We start from the raw sequence: 26,289 nt of genomic DNA, 5'->3' as shown, positions 1-26,289 counted from the left end.
AAAAAAACCACCACAGACAACTTATGTTACAAATGATTAATCTAAAAGAGTACACTCTAAAAGGAAACCCACTGGGTTAAATACAACCCAAATTGGGGAATTTTCAGCCCAACGCCTGGGTAAATATTAGACGGAACACAATTTGGGCTAAACTAACCCGACAAGTTGTGTTGTTCATTTTGACCCGGCATACGGGTTGTTTTTCAACCCAAAGGATGGTTTAATTTTTACAAAAAACCGCTGGGTTAATTACATTTCATAAATGGGTTAATATTTTCAGGGCTATTTTTACCCTTTGAAAACGTCAACTCTGACACATTATAAACAAACATCTCAACACGGTATCTCCTTTATTTATACACAAGACGGTGTTCAGAAATGTATTGCTAGAGCTGATAAAGTGGTGTTTATGTATAGACTTTGAAGTAAATGACTCAAATAAGTCGTATATTTAAGCCGAAAACGTCAGACTTGGACCAAAGGAGACGTTTAAAACATCTTTTAAAAAAAAAAAACAACTAACGATCCGGTGGGCATTACAAACAAGTACGCCAAAGCTAACAAAGATAGTGGTGCGTTTAATGTCATATAAACTGGACTGTTACGCACGTTTTGCTTTTTCTAGAGTACAGTGATGCTTTTATGGATAAATATATTCATACGAACCTTGTTTCTCCAAATAAATCTAACAGCATGTCTGTGTGAAAACCGCTGAGTTGATTTGACCCAAGGAGCTGGGCTGATGTGTTGGGGTGGGGGAGGGGGTGCATTGATTCAACTGTGAGTGAAAATGACCCAGCCGCTAGCCCAGCAGTTGGGTTACACAAAACTACCCAAAAACCCAATTAAATGACCCGAAAGGCTCAACCCAGTGTTAGGGGTAGAAGAAATAACCCAGCATGTTTTAGCGTGTAATAATGGAAATATATCTAAGTAAGGAGTTTATCAAAAACTGAAGAAACATAACTACTATGTACCTGTGTGAAAAGTTGTGCATGGGTGTAATGTTTGTCCTGAAATGGTTCTCATTCTTCCCCACAGGTCAAGCAGTACTAAGATATTAGATAATGGCTCAGACCAATCAGATGAACATGCCCATGGGACCATGGAAGGTAAAGTCTGCTCTTTGGGCTCTGGGATTTCCTAACCATTACATCAAATACAAATTTTCCACCAGACCACTAATAGCATAAGACCACAGCACTATTGAGTTCTTGATTGTGATTGGTCAGAAGGTTTTGATTCATTTTCTACAACAGCACGACTCTGCAAGGCACAGGTTCATCTTAAATATCGCTCTGACACCTTAGCATTACTATAGTAGCAGCTCATTTACCTAATAATGAGCAGATTTAAAGAAACCGTGTTGTTATTTAACAAAGAAATAAATATCAATATTGATATGGTGGAGCTATTGTAAGGAGACTATTTCACATTTATGGAAGGAGTCTCCAGTGTCAGTGCTTTATAACATTATTAAACACCGAAAAATATACTGTTAGAACATAAGCGGTGACAGGAGCTGGCTTATTTCACAGACGTTCCACAATATCAGATGTAAGTATACTGTAAATGGACAAAAAGCATGTTGTGTGGCTCATTAATAAATAAAAACCGTAACTTGCGGTAGCCTATAAGACTAAAACACATCAGGTTGTGCCGTTATGGGAAAATAATCAACTTTATATTACCTGTTATCAACGCTCCACCTTTTTGTTGATTCTTTTTCCTATAACTGCTATAATCTTGTCACGTTTTATTCCGTACAAAATAGACGCTTGGGAGAGACAATTTTTCACGGCTCACACGTGTAGTTAAACGTATCTGTGTTTTCCACCAGATCACTGTTTATGACCAGGAGTACTACCAGGGAAGATGGTGGGAGTTCACTTCCTGCTGCAAGAACATTATGGAGTATGGCATGGAGAATATCCGCTCCATGAAGGTGGAATGTGGCGCGTGAGTATTTTTTTATCAGGCATAAACGCTTGATTCAATAATAAAAAGCACATACTGATTCAACTGAACGCTTCAAAATTCATCCATAGCTCCTTTACAACGTCAATGATCACCTTAGCTGTGTAATTATAATCAGCCTCTCTTTCACATTCGTACCCTGCTTCATCGCATTGTCCGTGTTTGCCCTTTTCTTTGGTACCCAGCTGGGTGGGGTTTGAGCACAGCAGCTACAACGGCCAGCAGTTTGTCCTGGAGAAGGGAGACTACCCTTGCTTCGAGGCCTACATGGGAAGCCATGGCTACCGTGTTGAGAGGATGATGTCTTTCCGCCCAATCTATTCGGCTGTGAGTTCATCCAACATACTTTTAGAAAATTCAGTATATACTGTTATACCACAGCGCGGTTGAATTCTCAAATCTGATTGGATGGCTAATATTCTAAAACAGCAGCTGTGACCAAAAGTGACAACTGTAGCCTTTTTCTCTGTTTGGACTCCTTGAACGTCCTAAAAATCTTATGTCTCCTCTTTGTCCAATTCTATTTCTCCTAAGGAATTTTACGAGAAATATAAGTAGCCAAGTCGATACCTAAATGAACCACGAGTGAGAATCCCCATGAAATGTTGTGAGATATCAAAGAGAAGGGGGGAAAAAAAATTCCTCTGGGGTTGTCGATTAGGCAGGTAGACCATTCTGAGCAAATGCTTCCAGTCTTAGTCTTCTTCATGTTGAAACAGTGCCACAAGGAGTCCCGCATGTGTGTGTGGGAGTGCGAGAACATGATGGGCAGACAGTGGGAGCTGTGTGATGACTACCCTTCCCTGCAGGCTATGGGCTGGCACAACAATGAGATCGGCTCCATGAAGGTTCAAAGTGGCGCGTGAGTACCTCTGCCAGAACCTCTACTATAAACACATAACACAGTCATAGTCATGACAGATGCAACCTCATCTCTCTTCTAGTGAAAACAGTATCTATGATATATAATGGAAAGAATTATAGGATTATTAAGAATGGACGTTTTTGATGATAGGGTACTGGACAATATCAGCATGATTTCATGACTGCAAATGGAGTTGGTTTTTATTAGACAACTTCATTTATATAAAATGTATTCACACTATATGACCAAAAGTTTGTGGACACTTGACCATAATACTCATACCCACCCCTTGCCGTTATAATAAGCTCCACTCTTCTGGGAAGGCTTTCCACTAGATTTTGGAGCATGGTTGTGGGGATTTGTGTTCATTCAGTCACAAGAGCATTAGTGAGGTCAGGTACTGATGTTGGATGAGGAGGTCTGGGGTACAGTCAGCATTCCAGTTCATCCCAAAGGTGTTCAGTGGGGTTGAATCAGGGAGTTGGGGTTGGGTCAGGGCTCCATTATAGATTTCATACTCCTTTGCTCTTATAATATCCTCCACTATTCTGAGAAGGTTTTCCACTAGATTTTGGAGGTCTGGAGTGCAGTAGGTGTCCTAGTTCATCCCAAAGGTGTTCAGTGGGGTTGAGATCAGGGCTCTGTGCAGGACACTCGAGTTCTTCCACGCCAACCTTAACACACCATGTCTCCATGGATCTCGTTTTTTGTGCACAGGTGCATCGTCATGCTGTAACAGGTTTGGGCCTCTTAGTTCCAGTGAAGGGAAATTGTAACATTACAGCATACAAAGACATTCTATACAGTCTGATCAGAAAGTCAGGAGTTCAAGCCCCAGCACTGCCAGGCTACCATTGTTGGGCCCTTGGGCAAGACCCTTAAGCCTCAATTGCTCAACTGTATAAATGAGATAAATGTAAGTTGCTCTGGATAAAGGCATCTGCCAAATGCCATACATGTAAAAATAATAATAATAATAATAATTGTGTGTTTCCAACTTTGTGGCAACAGTTTGGGGAAGAACCACATATGGGCATGATGGCCAAGCGTCCACATACTCTTGGCCGTATAGTGTATACCAACATTGCTCATTAGAATGTTGTAAGGTGGTATGTGATCTGTCTTGTAATATCTTTTGGCTGACTGGCTCATTTTATTTCATTCTTCCAGCTGGGTGTGCTACCAGTACCCTGGTTATCGTGGTTATCAGTACATCATGGAGTGTGACTGCCACGGAGGCGAGTACAGATGCTACAGGGAGTTCGGCACCCACGCCCACACTCCCCAGATCCAGTCCATCCGTAGAATCCAGCACTAAAAATAACATGTCCTTCCTCCTTCCGTTTTTCTCCTCCCTCTCCAATCTTTCCACTCCTCCATACTCAGCTCCACAGTACAAACCTCACTGCAGGGATTGCCAGCCGAATAACTGGTGCTACATTCATGTATCCTGTCCAGTAATTTTTCAGAACTATCGCTTAAGGAACGAAAGACACAGAGTGAAAACTTAAGAAATAAACTTCTTGAAGCTGCAGTCAGACTGTAGCATGGTGAGACACCGGGGACATTGCTTTATTTTATCATTAATAACTTGCAACGCCTGTCAACTTCTGTGAGACTTGGTGAATAAAGACAACAAGGGAAAAAACTGAAGAAAAGGAATGTGTGGCTCTTTTCGGCATCATAGTGAAGTGGGGGTGGTGTATTAGCCTAACTTAAACAAGTGTACTCAAGTGAAAGTAAAAAAGTTGTTCCGTTTAAACGTACTCAAGTCTTAAAAACTAAATTGTAAATGTTTTTTTAACTGAAAAAATAATAACGACTTATGACATATAAAACAGTTAAGAGATTATTTACGTTTTTAAAGCAACTACGCCATTAGCATGAAAACATCATTCAATCTCTGTCAGTTGGAAATATGCGTGACAAACACTACCTAGTTTGCTAATGAATTAATCAGAAGTAAAATATCAAGCAAATAACCAATATTTACCGTTAGCTAGAATTTGACTTGCCGCCTAGCTAATTTATGCTAGCTAATGGAATCGATGGAAGTCTAACTAGCAAAGAAAACAGGTGAACTTAGTTCAATATAGCCGGTCACTGTTAGCTGATTAGCAAAGCTTACCTCAAGACGCTTTTTCAAATTAGATGGAGTTCATGCGTTCTAAGGAGGCGAACAAGCCACCTCATTTCATGAACAGGTGTCGCGAATGTTAACTTGCTAGCTAGCCAGTCTTCTGGTTATATCATAGAACAAACAACTCCTGAAATAACGTAGTCCTTGCCTGCATCAGCTGCTGTTTAGGGACACTGGACACCGCTGGGCTATCATACAACGAGCTAATCTCAGTAACATTAACTTCATTCACATGCAGTTTAACTTACATAGACATTCATCTCTGGTGTGCAGTTTATGGTCAAAACATACCTGATCTACAAAGACTTTGCCTTTGTGCCAGTTATTCTACACACACACACACACACACACACACACACACACACACACAATACCAGTTCTCTGTGAATCCATAACTATTAACGTTAACTATTAGACGTTCAACAGTAGTGTCAATGGATGCTCTGATGAATACAAACTAGTAAGCTGAAAGAAATGGAAATGGCTAACCGGAAGTCTTACACAAAAATAACCTTCAAACAGACCGAGTCCATCAGAACGCTGATAATAAAGTGGATACGAGTCTTTGCTTACTCCAGCATATGGAATATATTTTACCGAGGTAGGGCCAGGGGCACTCATCCTCAAATTCAACACTGCAGTCTGGTGGGTTATCCATATTCAGATAGCTATAGCTATAAGTTACATTCTTGATAGTTTATTTTCTACATTAATCACCTTGATTGCATGTTAAACTGAGCCCATTAGATTTACATACAGCATACAGTCAGATGAGAGAACAGACTTCCCTGCTAAAAAACAAAACAAAACAAAAACCAGACAATAGAAACCGTCACAGAAAATCTAATGGTTTCCACTTCAAATACCGTTACAAACCATTAAAACCATTACCATTATTGGTCCTTAATGGTATCCACTAGACATAACATGCCACCAATAGAAGGCAACAAATTACCAGTAGAGACCCACAGACTATTACAATTTCCATTAAAACCAATACAATCCCCATTATAACCATTAAAACCTTTACAAATTATATGAGGGTTTTGAAATTTGTAGTTTACTCTTAAGGTTTAAATTATAATGTAATTATAATTAATTAATCCACTTCCCGGAAATGAAATTTAGTTTGGGTATTCAATTTGTTTAAAACTCAGTTAGTGTATTAATTCGCCAAAAATAATATTTATTAAGTATTACTTCGTAATATTTACTTCTTTATATTTAGTAACGATGCTAATGCTAATGCTACTGCAGGTAACTACATGTTTTACTTCTCTTCGGGTTTATATTTTTTATCTTTTCGCCAGCGGACTATCGTGTGAGAGTAATTAACTGATCAAATGTAATATTTAGTTGTATAAAAAAACAAACAGTATTATCAGTTTAGGTTTTTTCAAAAAAAAAAAAAAAAAGAAAAAGAAAAAGAAAACCCGCTGTCTTTTCGTGTTTATACACATTTCCGGTAGCGCATAAAACGCAGCGCGCGCCATCATGACTAGGTCAAGGTCACTTAGCAACATGGCGTCTATCTGGTCCATTTTAACACATCTTTTAGCGATTTCACACGTTGTTTATTGTGCCGATGTCGAATTCCAGGCATATCATGAGGAAACATACAGGCATTACTACAATTCTGTGGAGATTAGTCGTCGTCTTCAGCATTTCGCTGAGAAATACCCGCACATTTGCAGCCGCACGAGCGTCGGCAGGTCGGCTGAAGGCAGAGAAGTTTGGGTGATGAGGATCACAGCTCGCACAAATGTTCCTGGGAAACCGAGATTCAGATACGTGGGGAACAACCACGGGGACGAGGTGCTGTCCAGACAAGTCTTGATCTACCTCACTGATTATCTCCTGAGTCAGTACGGAACTGATCCCAGAGTGACTGAACTCGTAGACAGCACGGATATTTATATCTTACCCAGTGTGAACCCTGATGGCTTTGAGAAGGCTGTAGAAGGGGATTGTTCTGGCAGCAAAGAGGGCAGAGAAAACCACAAACAACATGACATAACCCCTAGTTTCCCTGACCAGTTTGATCCCTTGGAAAGTGCACCTGAGGCGTTTAAATGGTTTTTAGAGAAAAAGTAGGTCTTTACTTTGAAAATGCATTTATTTTCCTATTTCCTGTTTGCGTGCCCCCTATGAGAATTCGGCTTTCTGCTTAATTTTGGAGCATGGCTGTGGGGATTTTAGTCAGGTCAGGCTGATAACAAGTCAGAAGGTCTGATGAACAGTCTGCATTCCGGTTCAAAAGTGTTGAGGGTTCTGTGCAGGCCACTCGAGTTCTTCCAATCCAACCTTGGCGAACCATGTCTTCATGGGCTTTGCTTTGTGCACACGTGCACCGTCATGCTGAAACAGGTTTCAAGTCAAGGGAAATTATAATGCAACAGCATACAAAGACAATCGTGTGCTTCCAATCTTTGTGGCGACAGTTTGGAGAAGAACCACGTATGGGTGTGATGGTCGGGTGTCTACGTACTTTTGGCGATATCGTATATAGCGTTCTGTAGATTCGTGATGATTTTTTTTTTTGCTTGTAATTTGAAATCAGATGCAATCTGTTTTTGCCCCCAAGGTTTGTTCTTGCTGGAAACTTGCAAGGAGGTTCAGTAGAGTCCAGCAACCACTTCGATTACTCCAGTTCCCACGTTACGCCAGGTGCATACAGACATACGGATGATGACGATGATGCCCTCTTCCACTATTTGGTACAGACTTTTACTGAAAACCACTCGAACACGAGAGAGGGCGAGTCGCAGTGTCCTGACGAGATGAACGAGGAATTGGGAAATGGGCCAACTGCACCGTGGAGCGGCGTGCAAGGTGAAAATGTGTGCATGGTGTTACTTTATTCCTGATGTCAAATTGCATCTTGATGTGCTTGTAAACTGCAGGAAGCATGCAAGACTTCAGTTACTTCAGAGGAAACTGCTTTGAAGTCACCTTTCAGCTGAGCTGCTGCAAATACCCATTGGCTGCAGATCTCTATACTGAATGGAGCAACAACAGGGAAGCTCTGCTAGCATACATGGAAAAGGTAAGAACATTTGGACATAGCAGTGTTCCAACTGTTCTGGGACTTTTTGTTCAGTTTTTAAAAAAAATAAAATAAATTTTTTATAATCATAAAAATGTCTTTCAAAAGATAATAAATGATGTTTATCTAGCTCCATGATTTTAAATTAGTTGGCTCAATTAATTAGCTCTATTAGGGCCTCTTGAGAGTTTCTTGGTGGAAGCACATGATGGCTTTCAACCTCTCTCGATGGTACCTGTTGTATGATGGGGCAGAGTTGGCTGGAGGGAGGGAAATTTGGGATATAATGGGGGGGACGGACATGGATCTACTGGGTCTCATTAATGTGCAATGTTTTTTTATTATTATAAATTAAACATTACTGATTTGCTTTTGGTCACCTCAGTAAATAAGCTGCATACGTATTATTATTATTATTATTATTATTATTATTATTTTTATTTTCAAGGTTCATATTGGAGTCAGAGGTTACGTCATGACCACCTCAGGAATGGGTATCCCGGACTCAAACATCTCCGTTTCCGGGACAGGTCACATCATCACAACGTGGATATTTGGTGATTATTACCGCTTGCTGCTTCCTGGAACGTATAACATCACTGCCAGCTCTCTTGGGTGATTACCAATAATCAGGATTGTCTTGATCTCAGCTGGTGTTGGTTGAGCTGTTACCTTTATCTTATCTTTTATGCGTCTCAGGTACCTTCCAAGCACTGTAAACAACGTGAAAGTGATCGAAGGCAAAGCTACTCTACTAAACTTCACCCTGAAGGATTTGAGTGAAGAGGTGCTAATACCCGGGCTTCCCACCACTCCTGTACCGACAGTAGTGGGATACCGGTCGACTGAACAGGTTCTTGACGACCACAAAGCTTCCACACCTGAGCCCTCAGTCCAGAGACAGGCTTTTAGTCATCGCAGTTACTCAGACGTGGAATTGTTCTTGCAGCGAATTAGCTCTTTTTATTCGTCTCATGCCCAACTGTACTCTATTGGCCAATCGGTGCGGGGCAGGAAGCTCTATGTCATGGAGATATCTTCTAACCTTGGCACTGATGAACCAGGTAGTCCCTTAGAAGAAATCTGTTTATGTGTATATTCCGTTTAGAATGATTGGCATGCCAAATCAGTTTTTAATGGCTGAGATTAGGGTTGGGCAATATCATTTATGATAATTTAAAAAATATATTATTTTGACGTAAGCATGAGTTACTTGCTTATAACGTGAATCGGCTCGTCATTAACACTGAGGCCAAACTATCTCCTAAAATATGAGCTATATCAGCAGTATGGAAGTGGTTCAGCTGTACAAGGTCAGTTTTTTGGTATATAATGTTGGTATATAAATATATTCTATAGTATAGGATATAGTCATTGCAAAAATATCCAAAATATTGTAATGTTATTCGAAGGCCATCCATATTGCCCACCCCTATCTGAGCTGCTCATTTACTTCTCAACATTTGAACTATTTTTCCCCATTTTCTGGCCTCTGTTGAGCAGGTAAACCAGAAATCATGTATGTTGGCAACACGCGTGGCAGTGATGCTGTAAGTCAAGAGATTCTCTTGAATTTGGTCGAGTACCTGTGCAGTAATTATGGCAACGAACCTTTAATCACACAACTGGTGAACCGTACAAGAGTGCACATTCTGCCTTCCATGAACCCAGATGGTAATGAAGGTACGAGTCTGGGAACGGTAAAAGGACACGATATTGTTCTGTTCTGGAAAACGACGTCAAACGCACACATTGTTTGTTTATCTCTGTTGTAGCTCAAGAATATTTCAACGCAAACGGAGAATTCACTGGTGGTGTGAAAGACAGCGACGATCAAAACTCTGACTTGAGTAGGAACTTTCCTGACCGGTTCCACGCGACCGATTTTGTCCGACCAGAAACCAAGGCAGTGATGAACTGGATTAAGGCTCACTCGTTTGTTTTGTCCGCTAATATTCTTGGTGGTACGTTCTAGATTTTGTGTTTCTAAACTTTAGCACGACGTCGAGAATCGCCGTGTTAAACCTTTTGTGTGTTTTAGGAGTGATCGGAGTAACGTATCCGGATTCGGTCGATTCCGTTGATGAGGCTGTATTTAAATCAATCACGCAAGCCTATTTGGTAAGTACGGAAGTATTTCGTATTGTCGATGTCTAGCTTGAATGAAATGACCTGTACTGAAAATACTCGTGCATATGATAACTGGAACATCGTCATCTCCTAGAACATGCCCAAGTAAAGTGCAAGGACGGTAACGTCATCTTCATAGTGTAGATACGAGGTGGAAAGGTTCTAAAATATAATAATATATCGGATATTTACTCTAAATTGAGTGCAGTGAGGGCAAATATTTGACTCCACACCACCCCCCAAAAATGCTTGACTAGGCCCATATTGAGTTTCATGAGTGGCAGGCTCACAGTAGCAACCGTCCATGTCCGTCTAGAAACAGTTAACGATAATTTGAGGAAGAGGAACGGTGAGAGACGGAGAACATGCACGTTACTCAACGTGTGGTGAGGAAACATTTCTTGTGCGACTAAAAATCTAGAAATGCTTCTAGAAACTCTCTGGTGGGGAAAACCTCCGTTTTATTCAAAGAATGGCAGAATTATACCTGAAACTATTTTTGTGGTATTCTTTATGATATTATTGTATTACTATTTGGGTGGAGGGTATGTTTCACAGACAATAGAACAAAATGGAAATCTAGTATTCACCCAAACCTACTTCTAATGTATTTATTCCTTCTTTTTTTTTTTAAATTACTTTTATATATTTATTTTTGGTTCAGAAATATTCTTCTCCCCCGATGCCACAGACCTGTGAGGACTCGAAGCAACTGGATCGAAATAAATTGAATCCTGGAGCCCCTCCAGGTGAGGCCTAGCTTTGATTTTTAGCCGTCATCTGGAGACTAGAATATATTTCTTGAAACATAAACATGTATACAGTTGTCTGCTCGAGTTCGGAATGAAATTGAAACTAAACAATGACGGCATCGATGTATTAATGACCCTGCCTCTATTTGCTTGTAAATTACAGTGGTTTATTATTATTATTATTATTATTATTATTATTATTATTATTTTATCTTTCCCATAGAACTATGTGAAAGCTGGTATGTTAATGATCTTTCTGAACGCAGGGATTGATCTGGAGGACTGGACGTACCGTAACACAGACACTCTGGGAGTCCGTGTTGGAGTAAGCTGTGATCTGCATCCACCAGTTGAAAACATTACAGTGTCTCTGCTACACTTAATCCAACAGGTGCTCTCCTTTATTGACCTGCCTTCATCCTTTCTTTGCTTCTTTTCACTCATGTATTTTCTGTGTAGAATTTGCCTAGAAGGAAGCAACGGAGGAAAAAAAACTAAATAATACTGCAAAATAGAAGTATTGATTGAGAAGCGTTTTTATTTGTATTATTATTATTAACCATTATGTCATTCTGTCTCTCTATGGTTACGTACAAACCTCCTACTGTCATATTAAATATTGCGTGTCCAGTAGCACACCTTTCATGGTAGCCTCGGATATGTTAGACATTTTCAATATGTATATCTGTGATGGTAATATGGTCCCTTTTTGTAGCTATCCCCTGTCAATCAGAGTGACACTAGCCAATCGTGACTGTCTGTGAGCTCATGCATGCGGATGAGGGCTGATGGCGCGTTCCTCCAAAAGTGTTACACTGCTCTGTGGTGCAGTTTGAAAAGATGCGAGTGGCTGGCTTCACGTGGCTCAGAGGAAACGCGCGTTCGCCTTCACTAACCCCAGGTTTTAGTTGTCATGTGATGGGGAGAGCTGGAAAATTGGCAGACGACCAAATTGGGGAGAAAAATGCAAGGGGAAAAAAAAAAAAAAAAGATGTCGCTTAATGCTCTTCATGTTGTCTCAAGAAGTTCCTCCTGACCACTGTTGCCTCTAGCTTGCTTATTAGGGATTTTAATCTATTATTAGAATTGCTGGAAAGCTGCTTTGTGACGATGTCTATTGCGAAAAGTGATGTATAAATTAAATGGATGCAACAGTTAGCTTTGCCGCCTCACAGCTCCAGGGTCCCGGGTTCGTTCCTGAGCTCCAAGCGGCCGTATCTGTGAAGTTTCTCTCCGTGTTCTCCCCGTGTCTGTGTGAGTACGAGTACGAGTTTGGTTTTTTTTTGTTTTTTTTGTCAGGTTCATTTTTCAGTCAGGGGTAGAGTGACTGATAGCCAGTCCGGTCAGGCTATTGCTAATGCTACCGTAGAGGTGGACGGCTCCAGGCATCGGGTCCACACCAGCAGCACAGGAGGGTACTGGAGACCTCTGGCTCCTGGGATGTACCAGCTCCATGCCTTCGCACCAGGGTGAGAAATAAAAGGCGACGCGATTACACCTTACTGTATATACTGTGTATATACTATAAAATTTGACGTCCAAAAATACAGCAAAACAACATTTCTTGACTACTGAAGCATTAATACAAATCTATTTTGAAGATTTAGAATCAGTAATTATAATGTAGATCTAGTAGTGCAAGCTTTTTATCACTTATTTATTTATTTATTTATTTATTTATTTATTTATTTATTTATAGCCTATTAACCAATAGGAGTTGTAGCTTTCCCAGGTTTTGTTCAGGTGACGCTAATTGTAATCTAAAACAAATTCTCATCATTATAGTGCTTACTGGAATAATTAAGCAACCATAATCCAAGCAGCTCTAGTTTGTTATTTAATGCTGCTGTCTCTTCAGGTATTTAACACTCTCCGCGCCAGTCACGGTGACTGAAACTTGGGTGGAGCAGGTGGATTTTGTGCTGACTCGAGATCAGCGGTCGCCATCTGAAACTCAGATGGAGGAAGAAGAGTTTCGGAGCTTGGTGGAGAACCTGTCCTCTGCTCGTGGCCTTGAACAGCTTGTCCAGAACTATCTTCCAGCCAGAACTCTGCACTACAGGAAGCACAAGGAGAGCTCAGAATTCCTGCATGGACTTCACCTCAGCTTTCCTCGTATCACTCGTCTGTACAGGTAACCTGTTGTTCATTATTATTATTATCATCATCTGTGGGGTCCAGGCAGCCTTCACAAATATCACACCAGTGTCCAGTTCTTGTAAAGTTACCAAGAGCAATAAAGAGATCTTAGATGAACATATTTAGCGTATTTATGTGACGGTAGCTCATTGCTCAATGTATAAAGTGTCTGCTGAAAGCTGATTGGCTGTCAGTGGCCATGCTTTTGAATTAATTCTTCAAAAACAAAATCCATTTACGGATTAGCACAAAGGTTGCGGTGTACCAAACTTCAACTTGATCGGACTTGCGGTTCCAGAGAAACAGCTATTTAAACTTGACTCCGCCCCTATTGGTTCAATGAAGGTATTTAATGGCAAACGACTACAACTAAAAAATGTTAAAAATTATGAATTATTCTTGTGTTCGAGAGCTCTTTTAACCAAAAGGCTTCATCTGAACTGTTGATCTATTTCAAAATGAAAGTAAATATGCACTTTTTTATTTTATTTTATTTTTTTAAATTGCCGTTTTTAAAAATAAACATCAATAAGAATAATTAACAGACATATCTGTTGTCTACTATTTAGCAGAAATAGCTGGATTAATATGAAAAATTTGTGTGAACAAACTGTGTTTTGTTTGGGGGGGGTCAGTCTGGGTAACAGCTGGGAGTTCCGGCCTATCTGGGTTCTGGAGATCTCTGCGGGTCCCGAGTCGACACAGCCCACGGTGCCAAAAATCCGGTACGTCGCAGGTGTCCACGGAAACGCTGCAGTAGGACCAGAGCTTCTGCTCGAGTTTGCATCTGTTCTGTGTAGAAACTACGGTGGGAACCCTACCATCACAAAGGTGGGTGTCACTAGTCAGCAGCTTTATTTCACCTTTTTGCGGCGCATCAGAAAAGCGTCCGCTTTATCGTCTATCGGAGCTCGCAAATTCGAATCTGAGGTCTGAGGCTTAGCATACCCTCTCTCTAAATGCAGACGCTAGCCAATTGCAGGCATCTCTGAGGTCATGTGTTTGGAAGAAGGTGGATAACATTATCCTCCAAGTGTGTTTGGCTGCCCTGTGAAGCAACATAAAAGATGTGGCGGCTGGCTTTGACGTGTTTCTGAGGAAGCACGTGTTAGACTTCACGCTTCCTGATCGGTAGCTGTAATATGATGGGGCAGAGCTGCCTGGTGGGCGGGACTTGGCCAAGACCAAATTAGGAAGAGAAAAAATAGTATTAATGTAGCCACTTAATAATAATAATAATAATAATAATATTACTATCAGCTGTGCTCCTTATTATTTTCATTTTGCGTGCTGTTTTGAATCCTATTTGTCCACTATAACCAGAACACTGTGCTTTAGCTCACACACACACACTGGCTGAATAGAAACAGATTCATACAAGTGCCTCTGCTCTTTAAGCTGATTGACAGGAGCAGGATTGTAATCGTGCCCCGTGTGAATCCGGATGGTCGAGAACTGGCTCAGGAGGGCTCGTGTTTCTCCACAGCAGGACTCCACAATGCTCACGGTGTAGACCTCGACACAGACTTCTCTGGTCAGTTAGTACACTGCACTCGGTTCTTGCTGTTCGTTCAGTTGTTGAACGATTTCAGTCCCTGAAACCTGTAAACGTGTTCAGGCAACATGTCCGCGCAGCCGGAAACGCGCGCGATGATGAATCTGATCGACGGAGGAGGCTTCTCTCTGTCTGTTGCGCTCGACGGAGGCTCTCTGCTGACGACGTACCCCTACGACAGACCCACTGAACCAGGTAATTTATTTGTTATCTGGCTCTGAATTGATGTTTGTTCAACACGGATGGACCTTTGATGGACATGCTTGCATCTTTCTAGCACACAATGAAGAAACGCTGAGATATTTGGCCTCGATCTACGCAAGCAGTCATCCTGTCATGCACTCGGGTTACCCTGGATGCGTAAATGGACTGGGTAGGGACGAAAGGCAGATCGTTTCCTGGATGGAAAAGAACAACCACCACCTATATTTGCCTTGCATAAATATTCACCCCCTTGTTAGTGTTACAGCCTGGAACTTGAATCGCTTAATTGGGATTCTATGTGATAAATCAACACACAACTCACCCATAATATTGAACTGATTTTTCTAGTTTGCAAAATATGCAAAGAATATTATTTTTAAATAATTTAAAGGTTTAATGGTGTTCCACGGGATGTTTTTGAATGGTCGCTTGTTTTGATAGCTCCTTGGTCTTCAGGAGTTTTAAAGCAACAGGGGTGAATACTTATGTAAGCACAACTTAAGGTTTTTAATTTGTAAGTAATTTAGCAAAATACCAGGATTTGTATAGATTCATGAGATATAATCCCAGTTAAATCCATTTCAGTTCCAGGTTGAAACAGTACAAAATGTGGAAAAATCTAAAGGGGGGGGGGTAGGGGGTGAATACTTGTGTGAGGTATTTTATTTATATATGGCAGTCTCTTAAGTGTGTGTGTGTGTGTGTGTTGATGTAAATGCTGTTATCCCACAGAGTCAGTCCAAGGAGGAATTCTGAGGGGTGCAGAGTTCAGAAGTCACATGGGCAGTATGAAGGTTGAGTCAACATCTTATGCTTCGTGGTTCTATGTATAAAAATAAATAATATAAATAGTATAAATAAACACCACCATTTTACATCGTTTTAAATGTTAAATGCTTATTAGCTTGCTTCAAGTTTAACAAACACATTTTCTTCTTTTTTACACAGGTAGTGTTTAGGGTCAGTGGGTACTGTCGTCACGTCACAGCTCCAGGGTGACTGGTTTGATTCTGAGCTTGGGTTACTGTCTTTGTTGAGTTTCGCACGCTTTCCACATGTCTGTATGGGTTTCCTCAGGTTTCTATGGTTTCATCCAACCTCCAAAAAAAAAAAAAAAAACATCCCAGTAAGTTGATTGGTTAAGATCGCTTCCTTACTTCCTGTTCCCTCAGAGGGGGAAAAAAAATTCAAATGCACGTCTCGTGCCGACCTGCATGGATAAAAATCTTCTCATACGAGATCGGCTGTGCGTCCGAAAAGCATTTTCCTTTGCCGCTTGCGTGTTAGTGTCGCACTAAAATAAAAATTTTTAAATACATGAAGCCTCCACCTAGTGTCAAGCATTTTGTAAATCCGCATGCAAAAAAAAGAGCGACGCGTGGAATTGCACATACAAACCACAATCGAGGAAAAACATTTCAATGTGAATGCAAACCTGTGATTATAAGCCCCGCCCACCACCAAACCAGCCCAGAATCGGCCCCCCGAGTATGTAATCGAGTGTTGAGATGTGAAAACTATCCCAAGATAAATCGCCCCGAGGTGTGAATGTGTACGCATGGTATCCTGCGACAGGCTGGCGTCCCATCCGGGGTGTATTCCCACCTCGCACCCAGTGTTCTCAGGATTAAAGTCTTAAAGGTTATTCTGAGCCTTGCGTGTAGAAGGAGAAAAAAAACGTATGCGTGATTGAAGACGGTTGTTAGAAATCTGAAGCAGTTTGTAAAGTTCTTATGAAGTCTCTGTGTGTTGCAGGATTTCAGTGTGGATGTGGGTTTGTGTCCTGAGATCACGGTATACACCGGTTGCTGTCTGTTCCCGCCTGCTCAGCAGCTGCTTCCGCTCTGGGCAGAGCACAGGACGGCTCTGTTCGCCATGCTGCTGGAGGTCAGCGCTGCTTTCACCGCACGTGGAGAACCGTCCGAGATAACGTTCCACACTGTACACGTCAAAAATCACACTGCCACTATCGTTACTACAGTGTGTATCCCGTTCATATTTACATGGCGTAGCGATTAATGCTAAAACCTTCATGAAGCAGAAACGCAGACAGTACATATACAGATTATACACGACGTACACCTGTGCTATGATTTTGTAAGGAAAGATTTTCTATTAAATTAGAAACGAATGCCAGAAAGAAGCCACAGAAATGCGAATATATAAACGAATATGAATTCATTTCATAGGCACGTTGGTGTTTCCTATACACTATCCATTTAAATAAGATTAATAGAACGTCATCCAGTGTGGAATATAATACAACAATGAACTGAATGGATAGAAGCTTATTGTTTTATTTTAATATTAAATCTAGCTGTTCTACTGGATGTTTTGTTTATTTATTTAGTTCGTTAGTTTAGTTATTAGATAAGCTCTGTAGTGCACAAAATACAGGAATGCTGCGTCTGGTTTTTTTCGTCCCAGGTTCATAAGGGGCTGAGTGGCCTGGTGAAGGACCAGGACGGCCGGCCGGTGCCCGACGCGGTGATCAAAGTGAACGGTTCGGCGTTCGTACGTACGGATGCGCGAGGCTTCTTCCACACTCTGCTGGCTCCAGGAACTCAGCAACTGCAGGTTCAAGCGTCAGGTTTTCAGGAGCATCTCATGCAGGTTGGTCAAAAGAGAGTGGGTGGGGGAATCTGGAATGGATTCCAGTTGGTACAAAGGCTCCAGGAGAACCATCTCTAGTGTCCAGTAGATGGTAGTGTAAGCTTAGTGCTCTGGTTTTACTCGTATTGTACCGTTCTGATGCGTTTGTTTGTTTATTTATTTATTTTTCTTTTTTTTTTCCCTTCTTCCCTGTGCTTGTCAGGTAAACGTGTCATCACGTCAAAAGGCAGTGCCTATTATGATCCAGTTCACTGACGGCAGGAAATACAGAGGCCAGGGATTAGTGCTGGCTGCTGCAAGTAAGCAAACTTGGAGTATATTTACATACCACAAATGCAGAACTTTTGGGACTTGTTTGTTTATTTATTTATTTATTTATTTATTTAACTGTCTTGAACTCTTATTTTGTATTCATTATTAACGTATCTTTTTCTAATTTTGGCAGTCTCCACAGCCGTTATCCTGCTCTGCTTGCTCCTGCTGTGGCAGTTCAGCCGGATCAGAGAATCGGTTAGACGGTTCCGTCGTCTGCGAGGAGATCTTCAAACGGAGGCCGTAGCGTCTGAGAAGTTGCCTCTACAGGGCATCTTTTTAGAGGACAGTGAAAGCGAGGATGATGCTTTTTACCTCGACCAGCACTGATTAAAAATCTTAGCACCCTTGAATTTATGTCAAGTTTCAGTTCTCCATTTTGATGTTGCTAGCTTTATCTTTAATGTAATACACATGAATATAAATGTGTGTGTGTGTGTGTGTGTGTGTGTGTGTGTGTGTGTGTGTGTGGAAAAAATTAATTTCAACAATAGTAACTACATAATAAACATAACAGTCTTGATACGAGTTGATTGTAAACTCCACCACCATCATATGCTTTAATAAGAGCAATAGGGAACGCGTGGATATACTTCACGGTCCCTTGAGAACCGTGGATTTGTACCGTTAGTATGTATTGTGAGATTTATACACTTCCGTTTGAAATGAAACCATAAAACTCATCATGTTTGGGGGGAGGGGAAGAGAAAACTTTCTTTTGAATGTAGAGCGAAGCATTGTTGTGTTCTTGTGGATGTGCAAGAGAACGTGGGGCTGGGCTAGAGAGAGGGGGGGAGAGAGAGAGAGAGAGAGAGAGAGAGAGAGATCAGCAGTGCAGGAAGTCCCAGCAGTGCTCACTTCCAGTAAGTGTGAAGGAGGAGGAAAGAGTTGGGAGGGTGCAGACCTGTGTGTGTGCGTGTGTGTGTGTGCGTGTGTGTGTGTGTGTGCGTGTGTTACGAGTGAGCATGCACAGGGTTAATTAGTATTGCTTTTTCAGTCATTTGCTTCCAGGATTTTGTAATGTGTACATACGCTGTAATGATTCAAAATCAACCACACAATCCTAAAGCTTCTAACGACCATGTCTTGTCCATGTTGGCTTTTAGCCATGCTGCCAGCCAGAGACGGAGAGAGAGAGAGAGAGATTGTGGGTGAAAATGAGTGAGCGAGTGCATTAGAAGTTTACTGGAATCTCAATACCATTCGCTACACCCCAATAACACCACTTATCTGATTCTTTATGCAGTTTATGCTGCTCTTGCATTACATTTACAACAGCGTTGCAGAAATCAGTGTGTGTGTGTGTGTGTGTGTGTGTGTGTGTATAAGCTAACAGCTTCCTCTTATTACCAGAATGGCATCAATGCGCTTGCTTAAACAACACCGAGATCACATTGCAATGATCTCACACTCGCTCACACTCGTATTTCCTTGCGTTCGCTCTGATTAAGAACGTGACGGTTCTGTTATAAAATCATGAAACGGAGCATGCTGTAATTAAATAGCCGACGCTTTCGAATTGTCGCTGAAGTGCGTTTCAGGCACACGCTTCGCCTCCCGTGGACCAGACGAGACGAGGCTTCGTTCTAGGTTAGAGTCTGGATGAGGCAGACGAGAAGAGTACTATCGATTTCCAAAACATCATTTAAGCAGAGCAGGATCTCTCCTGCTTTTAAACGGTGTGCTACTTCATCGTTCCCAGCAGAGATCCGCCACACACACTGCTGTTGGGAACCTGCTGTTTCATTATAATAATATATCGTGACGTTAAACGTGGCGAAGATATACAACACTTAACTCCTCGTACTAATAGGCAGGGAGGGAAGTAACAAACTACATGTACTCTCCTTACAGTACTAGACTACATGGTTCATGGTAATGGTACTTTTTTTTGAGTATAATTAAATCATAATACTTTTACTTGCGTAGTCTTGTTTGTTTTTTTAAATAAAATATGCTCACTAACCCCTTCAATCCCATAGAGTTATTATTGCACCTAGTGGTCAAAATGGGAACTAACAAGCACTAATAAAGGCCCACTGAGCCAGGACTCACGCTGCCCCATGCTCACTTTATGAACATTTTCCCTGGAGGAGGAGAAAAAGACAGAACAGTTAATGGCAGGGTTGCCAGGGTGATGGATTGTACTCGCCTCTGAATAGAAGTATTTCTATTTTAAGATATATTACAAATGTTATGAGAGGAAAAGAGGGATTTCAGAGTGGTTAATGGCTGTATATCAAAAATGCATGTGCACTACAGTGACCTTGTTTCCCACTCAAAGGCTGAGTAAAAGAAGAAAAACGTATCTCTCTTTCCCAGTGCATGATTTTGGGCTATTTTCAGGCCTGAACACAGGTACAGCTAAAACCACTCACAGCAAGCTGCTAGATTGTACGCTGGATGATTATGGGTTTCTCTAAAACTTCATTACATGATAGCGAAGTCAAGCGTGATAGCCTCTCAGCTTAATTTTGTTTGAAGTTACGTTGTTATTAATGTCGTCCTGCCACGACAAAACCGACAATCGCACACCGCTGTTGCGTAAACGCTTCATACAATAGGCGCAATCATTATAATAGATATAACAGTCCGTATAACGTCCATAACTGTGTACAGTTTCTCTCTACAGAGTCTCTGCGCTCTTTAAAAGATCATATATTAGTTGTATCAGAATACGTTTGGTAGATGGTTGAGAGGCGCATGGAAGAGAATAGCTGGGGAACACCATGTCAGACCACAGCACTCGAGAAATGTAAAATCCTTGTAGTCATCAGTAGCAGATTTAACACCGCTCCCGAGAATGTGTTAAAGACCATAAAGGGTCTCCACATAAACATTACTAGTATGTAATTATTATTATTATTATTTTTTAAAATAAATAACTGATGTACAAAGATCTGACACTGGATTAGAAACGTACTGTACATCCAGCTATTAATACCAGTCTATGGTCCTCCATCAGCAAAGCCTTTTATACCAAGGTGTGTGCTTTTATCGTTATCTCCGCTTACGAACACCCACATACGCATTAAAGAAAATCAAGATTCTTTATGGATTTTAGTAGCTCTAAAACCTTCAGCGGGCGGTTCTGTGGTTTTAGGGCCTACAGGAACCTGCTACATGACCTTCGCTCCATCATGAGAAATGTTCACAGGGCAACAAGATAAAAGTTCAGGAGATCATTTCTAAGTGCATACACGCAGACCTTGTATAATCCAAAAACCCTTTCTTGATGATGATCGGTGATTGATACTGATACCTGAAAACCTACCAGCAAGCCTTCCACGATGATAATAGCATTCTAACAATATACTGTGTGTAATAATTAATAATATATTCTTTACTGGTTGTATTACGAGCTTGCGTTTCCTCTGCATGCTCTTTCATTGGTTTAACCACTCAGTCGAAAGATATTTTATGTGATAATCGTGCGGCACGAGAACAAGACAGCTCTAGTTTCTGATGGGAAAGCCTGCCTTAGCCATCCATGCCTTGCTGGCTTTGTAGCTGGTAATGACTAAATGCACATGGAAGCTGGTAATGACTAAATGCACAGACATATGAAAGTAGTGCACTTACAGAGAGAGCGTATCGATTACCGGACTCGCCTCTGTCTCTGTCTCCTCTGATCTCTGGGTTTCTCAGTCCTGGATGACTTTTCACCTGATTTTCCCTCACCCAAGCTCACACGCGGAACACATCCGACAGGATTCTGCGCAGGTTTTCTTTTTTTAAGGTAAAATCGTACGAGCTGAGAATACAACGGTGTCGATTTTAGGAACGTTTCGACATTTTTCCCCATCATTTTAATGGATACGTATGTCAGTAGGATCTTATTTTAGAGTAGCACTTGGGGTTATGGGATTGCGATCTAGATTCATGAAGCACAATTCAAATAAACACACGTCGATTAACCAGGCATGTTTATTTTGAAGACGTGCAAGAAATGTGCTTGGAAATGCATGGAAATCAAACATGTCTCAATCGATCTGATGCTTCGTACAATGTTGACACCTCATTTGCATGTATTACGATGAAAAAAATCTACAAAGGACTCGAGATTTTTATTTGTTTTTTTTTAAACATAGAAGCATCGCGTAAATGGCACAGGATGCGGACCAGCCACCTTCCTATCGCTTATTTTCCCCATAAAACCATATTAAACACATTTAAAAAATAAGCCTCACCCGTGGCTCAGTTGGTGATTTGTCATAAACACTGTGCTTGTCAGAGTTTAAAAGAAGAAGAAGAAGAAGAAGAAGAAATGATCTCTTAATCCAGCAGGTGTGTTGAACAAAAGAAGCAAATACCAATGAAATCCATAGCAGCAGACTGTGATGATTATATATGGTTATAGATTATTAAATAAATTATTGTAATTATGCATACTTTAACCACACAGAGCATAGACTGTTTTTTTTTCCTTTTCCAAATGTAACTTTTATGAGGATTAAAAAACAAATAACACGCCTAAATTTGAATTTAAACAGTTACGAAAATCTATAGAATTCATAGAAATGCTTCTAGTCCATAGAATTACTGTGCATATTATATATATATATGTTTTTTTGCTCTGCTTTTCAAGCTTTATTGGCAGATTTCAGCTCATGACAGTTTATTTGGCCGCGCCCGTCAAATAAGACACGCCCCACGCAGACGTTGTCTGCTATCTCGGAGGACGGAGACGAAGCATGCACGAGAAATCCATACTTGCCCGAGATACGATAAGGCATAACATGTATTTTGTAATTGTAGTGCAAGATATTGTAGACCTTTCAGATCTCAAGGACGCTGTTCACGCCCTCAGAAGGACGTGCCACCACACCCGGCCGATCGTCCGTGACATAAAGGTGTTCTAGAGTCCACCACATCAGCTCTCTAGGGAACACAGAAAGAGAAAGGGCAATAGAGATATGTGGTAGATGGAGGTGGTATGCGTTATTGGTGTGGATTTGCATGATCGTGCGTTTGTGTATTTACCTGTGATCGCTAGATAAAGGATTATACTCAGACCCACAGCAATGGCCAGGACACTGAAGAGCAGCGAACGCCGGCCCAGTCTTCTAGCGCCATCATAATCATTAGCCTGGGTCATGGAGTGGGACTGTCCCACAAACACACAGACACAACCTCATAAGCGTGTAGATAAGAGTGAGATGTTCAGATTCTCCAGAAGATTGGACAGCATGTAAAAAGTATTGCATTTAAAAAAATAAACATGAAATAAACCCTTTAGTTCCTCTAGCATGATATAAGGGTTCTTGACGTCCTAGCCAGCGTCTACTTGGGTTTCGACATCCCGACAGGGACAAACTTTATTTATTTATTTTTCTAAGAGAAACCAAAAGCAATCTTTACTCATGCTTTTCATTTAGCCCGTCTACATACAAAAAAAAAAAAAACCCACTCATAATACGTAATAACAAATCGACAGCTTGTGACGTAAAAACACGTCTAGTTTTTAATCATTTACAATTTTATCCCAACTCCATCAACTACACAGCATACACTTCACTAGATTGCTCAAAATGAAAAAATTCAGCTCGACGTTTTTTTAAACCATGCTGAATAATGGTAAACCTTATTTCTTGAAACGTAAGGGTCGATCCGGAACGATCCAGCGTTTTCTGGAATTTGCTTCATCGCCCTGCCTTCTCAAAAGTTCCAAGTTACAATTCCTTGCTACGTTCATGCACTGTAGATCTGAAATGAAAGCCTGGCGTACTGTAGATAGACGCTCATCCAAAATATATCCATGATCCATACAGTTTCAACGCACGGGTTTGTACAATATTATTATCACTGTTGTCTTTATAAGAGTCCATCTACACATGGACATGCATGTAGGCTATGCATTTGGATACGTAGATGGCCCAAGTGTGTGTATACGTTTGTGTATACAGACTATGTTTGTGTGTATGCGTAGCTGGGTCCAGAATCGTAGGATGGATGATTTTTTTTTTTGATATTTTTACAGACTACGATGAATCTGAGCAAGCAAGAACTACTACTACTGCTACTACTACTAACAACAACAACAACAACAACAATACTTCCTCACAGGAAATCGAAGTCCATTTGAAAGCGCAGGTAAAAGTAAGAATGTTGAACATTTGCATCAGCACATTACGGACGCATGTAACACCATTACATCTGACATCATTAACTGTGCGTTTATTGACGTTTAGGTTACTAAATCTGGGTACAGACGAAAATGGTGGACTATAGGCCTATTGAGACAGTTCTGTACATAAAAGCTTTGGTTTGTTTGTTTGTTTGTTTGTTTGTGTTTACTTTTCTCCTGTCCTACTAGACTTGACCGGCATCCTGTATGAGTTTACAGGTCTGTGCTTGTGTGTGTGTGTGTGTGTGTGTGTGTGTGTGTGTGTGTGTTTATATGTATAGAATTTGTTGAACTGTGTTTTTATGCTTAAAATAACTCAATAAATAGCCTAATTGACCACGAAAAAAAATAATATTATGAAAATAAATCAATACATGATATGCAAATTATTTTGTATTTAAAATATTGAAATATTGACACTCATTTGGAAAAAAAATTCACGTTTCTGGACTAATACTAAAATATAGCATCTCGTATATACGTTCAACAGGTTTTATATATTTGTTTGTTTGTTTGTTTGTTTGTTTGGTTCGAGTAAAGGAAGCACACCTAGGGTGTGGTACCTGGCTGTGAGGGTCATTAGGGTGATGGGAGACTCACCGCGTGGGAGAAGTACAGCGCGATGGCGTTGAGCGGCAGTGCGGGACAGAAGCAGGAGAAGAGCGCGAGCCACATGTAGCTGCGTGGCTCGGGCTCGGTGCGCTCCGGTGCGGGAGAGCGCGGCAGGGACTGCACACTTCCGGTCCCTGTGGACTTGTAGCTGTTCTGCTCTACGTTCAGGGATCTCAGAGACTTCAGAGACTTGACGCTCGGCCGGCGTGAGTCGGAACAGCTCCCGAGTCCGTCTTTACCGTCGCCCACGACGACGCCGAGAAGTTTCTGCGTGTCTCCGAATTCCGCCGCGCCGCCGCCGCCTCCTTCTCCTCCTCCTCCTCCTCCGCTGCCGCCGCCGCTCTCGCCCATCGCACTCCTCTCAAACTCGGCGTCTGTATTGATGGCCATTACTGTAAAAATGCAGAGCTCGGACCCAGAAAAACACGCAACTCCTCTAAATGAAACATATGATGCGTGGGTTTAATGAATCCCCTGAAGCGCAACCCTTTCCTTGCACATCCGAGTCCCTCATTAAACTTTCAACAAAGCTCAGTTTGTATTCAGAGAAGCACAGAAAAGTCGACCGTCCTGCATTAAGACTGATGCTTTAAGACCAAGACAACTCCACGGTAAAGGTCTGGATGCAGAGCTCGCGTTCTGATTGGTGGAATGTGCATGATGGCTTCACTCCCTCTCCAGTGCAGTTAGTGATATCCATCCATCCATCCATCCATCCATCCATCTTCTATACCGCTTTATCCTTTTCAGGGTCACGGGGGAACCTGGAGCCTATCCCAGGGAGCATCGGGCACAAGGCGGGGTACACCCTGGACAGGGTGCCAATCCATCGCAGGGCACAATCACATACACACTCACACACCCATTCATACACTACGGACACTTTGGACACGCCAATCAGCCTACCATGCATGTCTTTGGACTGGGGAAGGAAACCGGAGTACCCGGAGGAAACCCCCGCAGCACGGGGAGAACGTGCAAACTCCGCACACACAGGGCCACGGTGGGAATCGAACCCCCGACCCTGGAGGCGTGAGGCGAACGAAAATCTCTTATCCTGCATATTTGAGTGTTTTCTCTGCTCCCAGCACACCTAATTAATTCACCTAATCAGCTCATTAACAGCCCTTCCTGACTGGACATGAGTGTGTTGGAGCAGGGAAAACACTCGAATATACAGGACAGGGGTTACTCCAGGCCCAGGGTTGGGAAACTGAAACGAATTCTACAATGTTACTCAGGTCGACATCTTATCATGTAGTCAATGATACCCAGTTTTCTTTGTTCATACAATATTAGAATAAAGTAATGATGAAAGATTCTCTGAATTCATCATCACTACGTTAGGACATAGTGACTATAGTGAATGTTTCAGGTGTTTTTGTATTATGATATATATTTTCAGCGTTCCACACTCATTCCTTAGTTGGAACAAAATGAAAGAATGGATAATAACGTTCCTTACGTATGATAGCCTACTCTGAATATAGGATGCCAAAGGGTATAAATAAAACCAAGCACTGCGTTTAACTACAAACTCCTTCGTTTTCAGAAAACGCTTCATCCTGATCGGCTTCGCTGTCGATTTGGAGCCTATCCCAGGAACACCACGGGTGTGAGGTGGGAAAACACTCTAAACGGGATGCCAGTCCATCACAGGGCACCATATGCGCACACACATTCACCATTAGCACCTAGGGGCAATTTATCTTATCTCGTCCACCTACTGGCAGGCTTTGGTTAGGTGGGAGGAAACCGGAGCACCAGGAGGACACGGGGAGAACATGCTGAGAAACTCCACACAGACGCTCAGCTGG

At 41.5% G+C, this 26,289-nt stretch overlaps 3 protein-coding genes across 5 annotated transcripts; 2 read left to right on the top strand and 1 right to left on the bottom strand.

Annotated features, from left to right (window-relative positions):
* Positions 1–1,105: 1,105 nt before the first annotated feature.
* Positions 1,106–4,160, top strand: cryba1b (crystallin, beta A1b). Its single transcript, XM_053649451.1, has 5 exons — positions 1,106–1,112; positions 1,815–1,959; positions 2,163–2,304; positions 2,697–2,839; positions 4,013–4,160. Exons 1-5 carry the CDS (start codon positions 1,106–1,108, stop codon positions 4,158–4,160), a joined length of 585 nt encoding a protein of 194 aa, XP_053505426.1.
* Positions 4,161–6,350: 2,190 nt separating this feature from the next.
* cpdb (carboxypeptidase D, b) lies at positions 6,351–18,212 on the top strand. Of its 3 annotated transcripts, XM_053649325.1 has the most exons (21): positions 6,351–7,072; positions 7,567–7,814; positions 7,886–8,028; positions 8,477–8,643; positions 8,728–9,092; positions 9,532–9,711; positions 9,804–9,992; positions 10,070–10,149; positions 10,823–10,907; positions 11,177–11,301; positions 12,210–12,379; positions 12,769–13,044; positions 13,685–13,880; positions 14,448–14,583; positions 14,668–14,799; positions 14,882–14,977; positions 15,541–15,602; positions 16,564–16,695; positions 17,236–17,421; positions 17,624–17,720; positions 17,867–18,212. In XM_053649325.1, exons 1-21 carry the CDS (start codon positions 6,477–6,479, stop codon positions 18,061–18,063), a joined length of 3,858 nt encoding a protein of 1,285 aa, XP_053505300.1. In that variant the 5' UTR covers positions 6,351–6,476; the 3' UTR covers positions 18,064–18,212. The 3 variants fall into 3 exon arrangements, with proteins under 3 accessions (XP_053505300.1, XP_053505301.1, XP_053505302.1); XM_053649326.1 differs by lacking the exon at positions 9,532–9,711; XM_053649327.1 differs by lacking the exons at positions 16,564–16,695; positions 17,236–17,421; positions 17,624–17,720; positions 17,867–18,212 and adding an exon at positions 15,757–16,095.
* Positions 18,213–20,136: 1,924 nt separating this feature from the next.
* trarg1b (trafficking regulator of GLUT4 (SLC2A4) 1b) lies at positions 20,137–24,862 on the bottom strand. The gene is made up of 2 exons (XM_053649450.1): positions 24,461–24,862; positions 20,137–22,840 (listed from the first exon to the last, which is right to left on the bottom strand). Exons 1-2 carry the CDS (start codon positions 24,860–24,862, stop codon positions 22,607–22,609), a joined length of 636 nt encoding a protein of 211 aa, XP_053505425.1. The 3' UTR covers positions 20,137–22,606.
* Positions 24,863–26,289: the final 1,427 nt, after the last annotated feature.

This window comes from Ictalurus furcatus, chromosome 18 (assembly GCF_023375685.1).
Source record: "Ictalurus furcatus strain D&B chromosome 18, Billie_1.0, whole genome shotgun sequence".
Lineage (NCBI taxonomy): Eukaryota > Metazoa > Chordata > Actinopteri > Siluriformes > Ictaluridae > Ictalurus > Ictalurus furcatus.
Note: the sequence above shows the minus strand (reverse complement) of the source record. Positions and strands in the feature narration are given on the sequence as shown.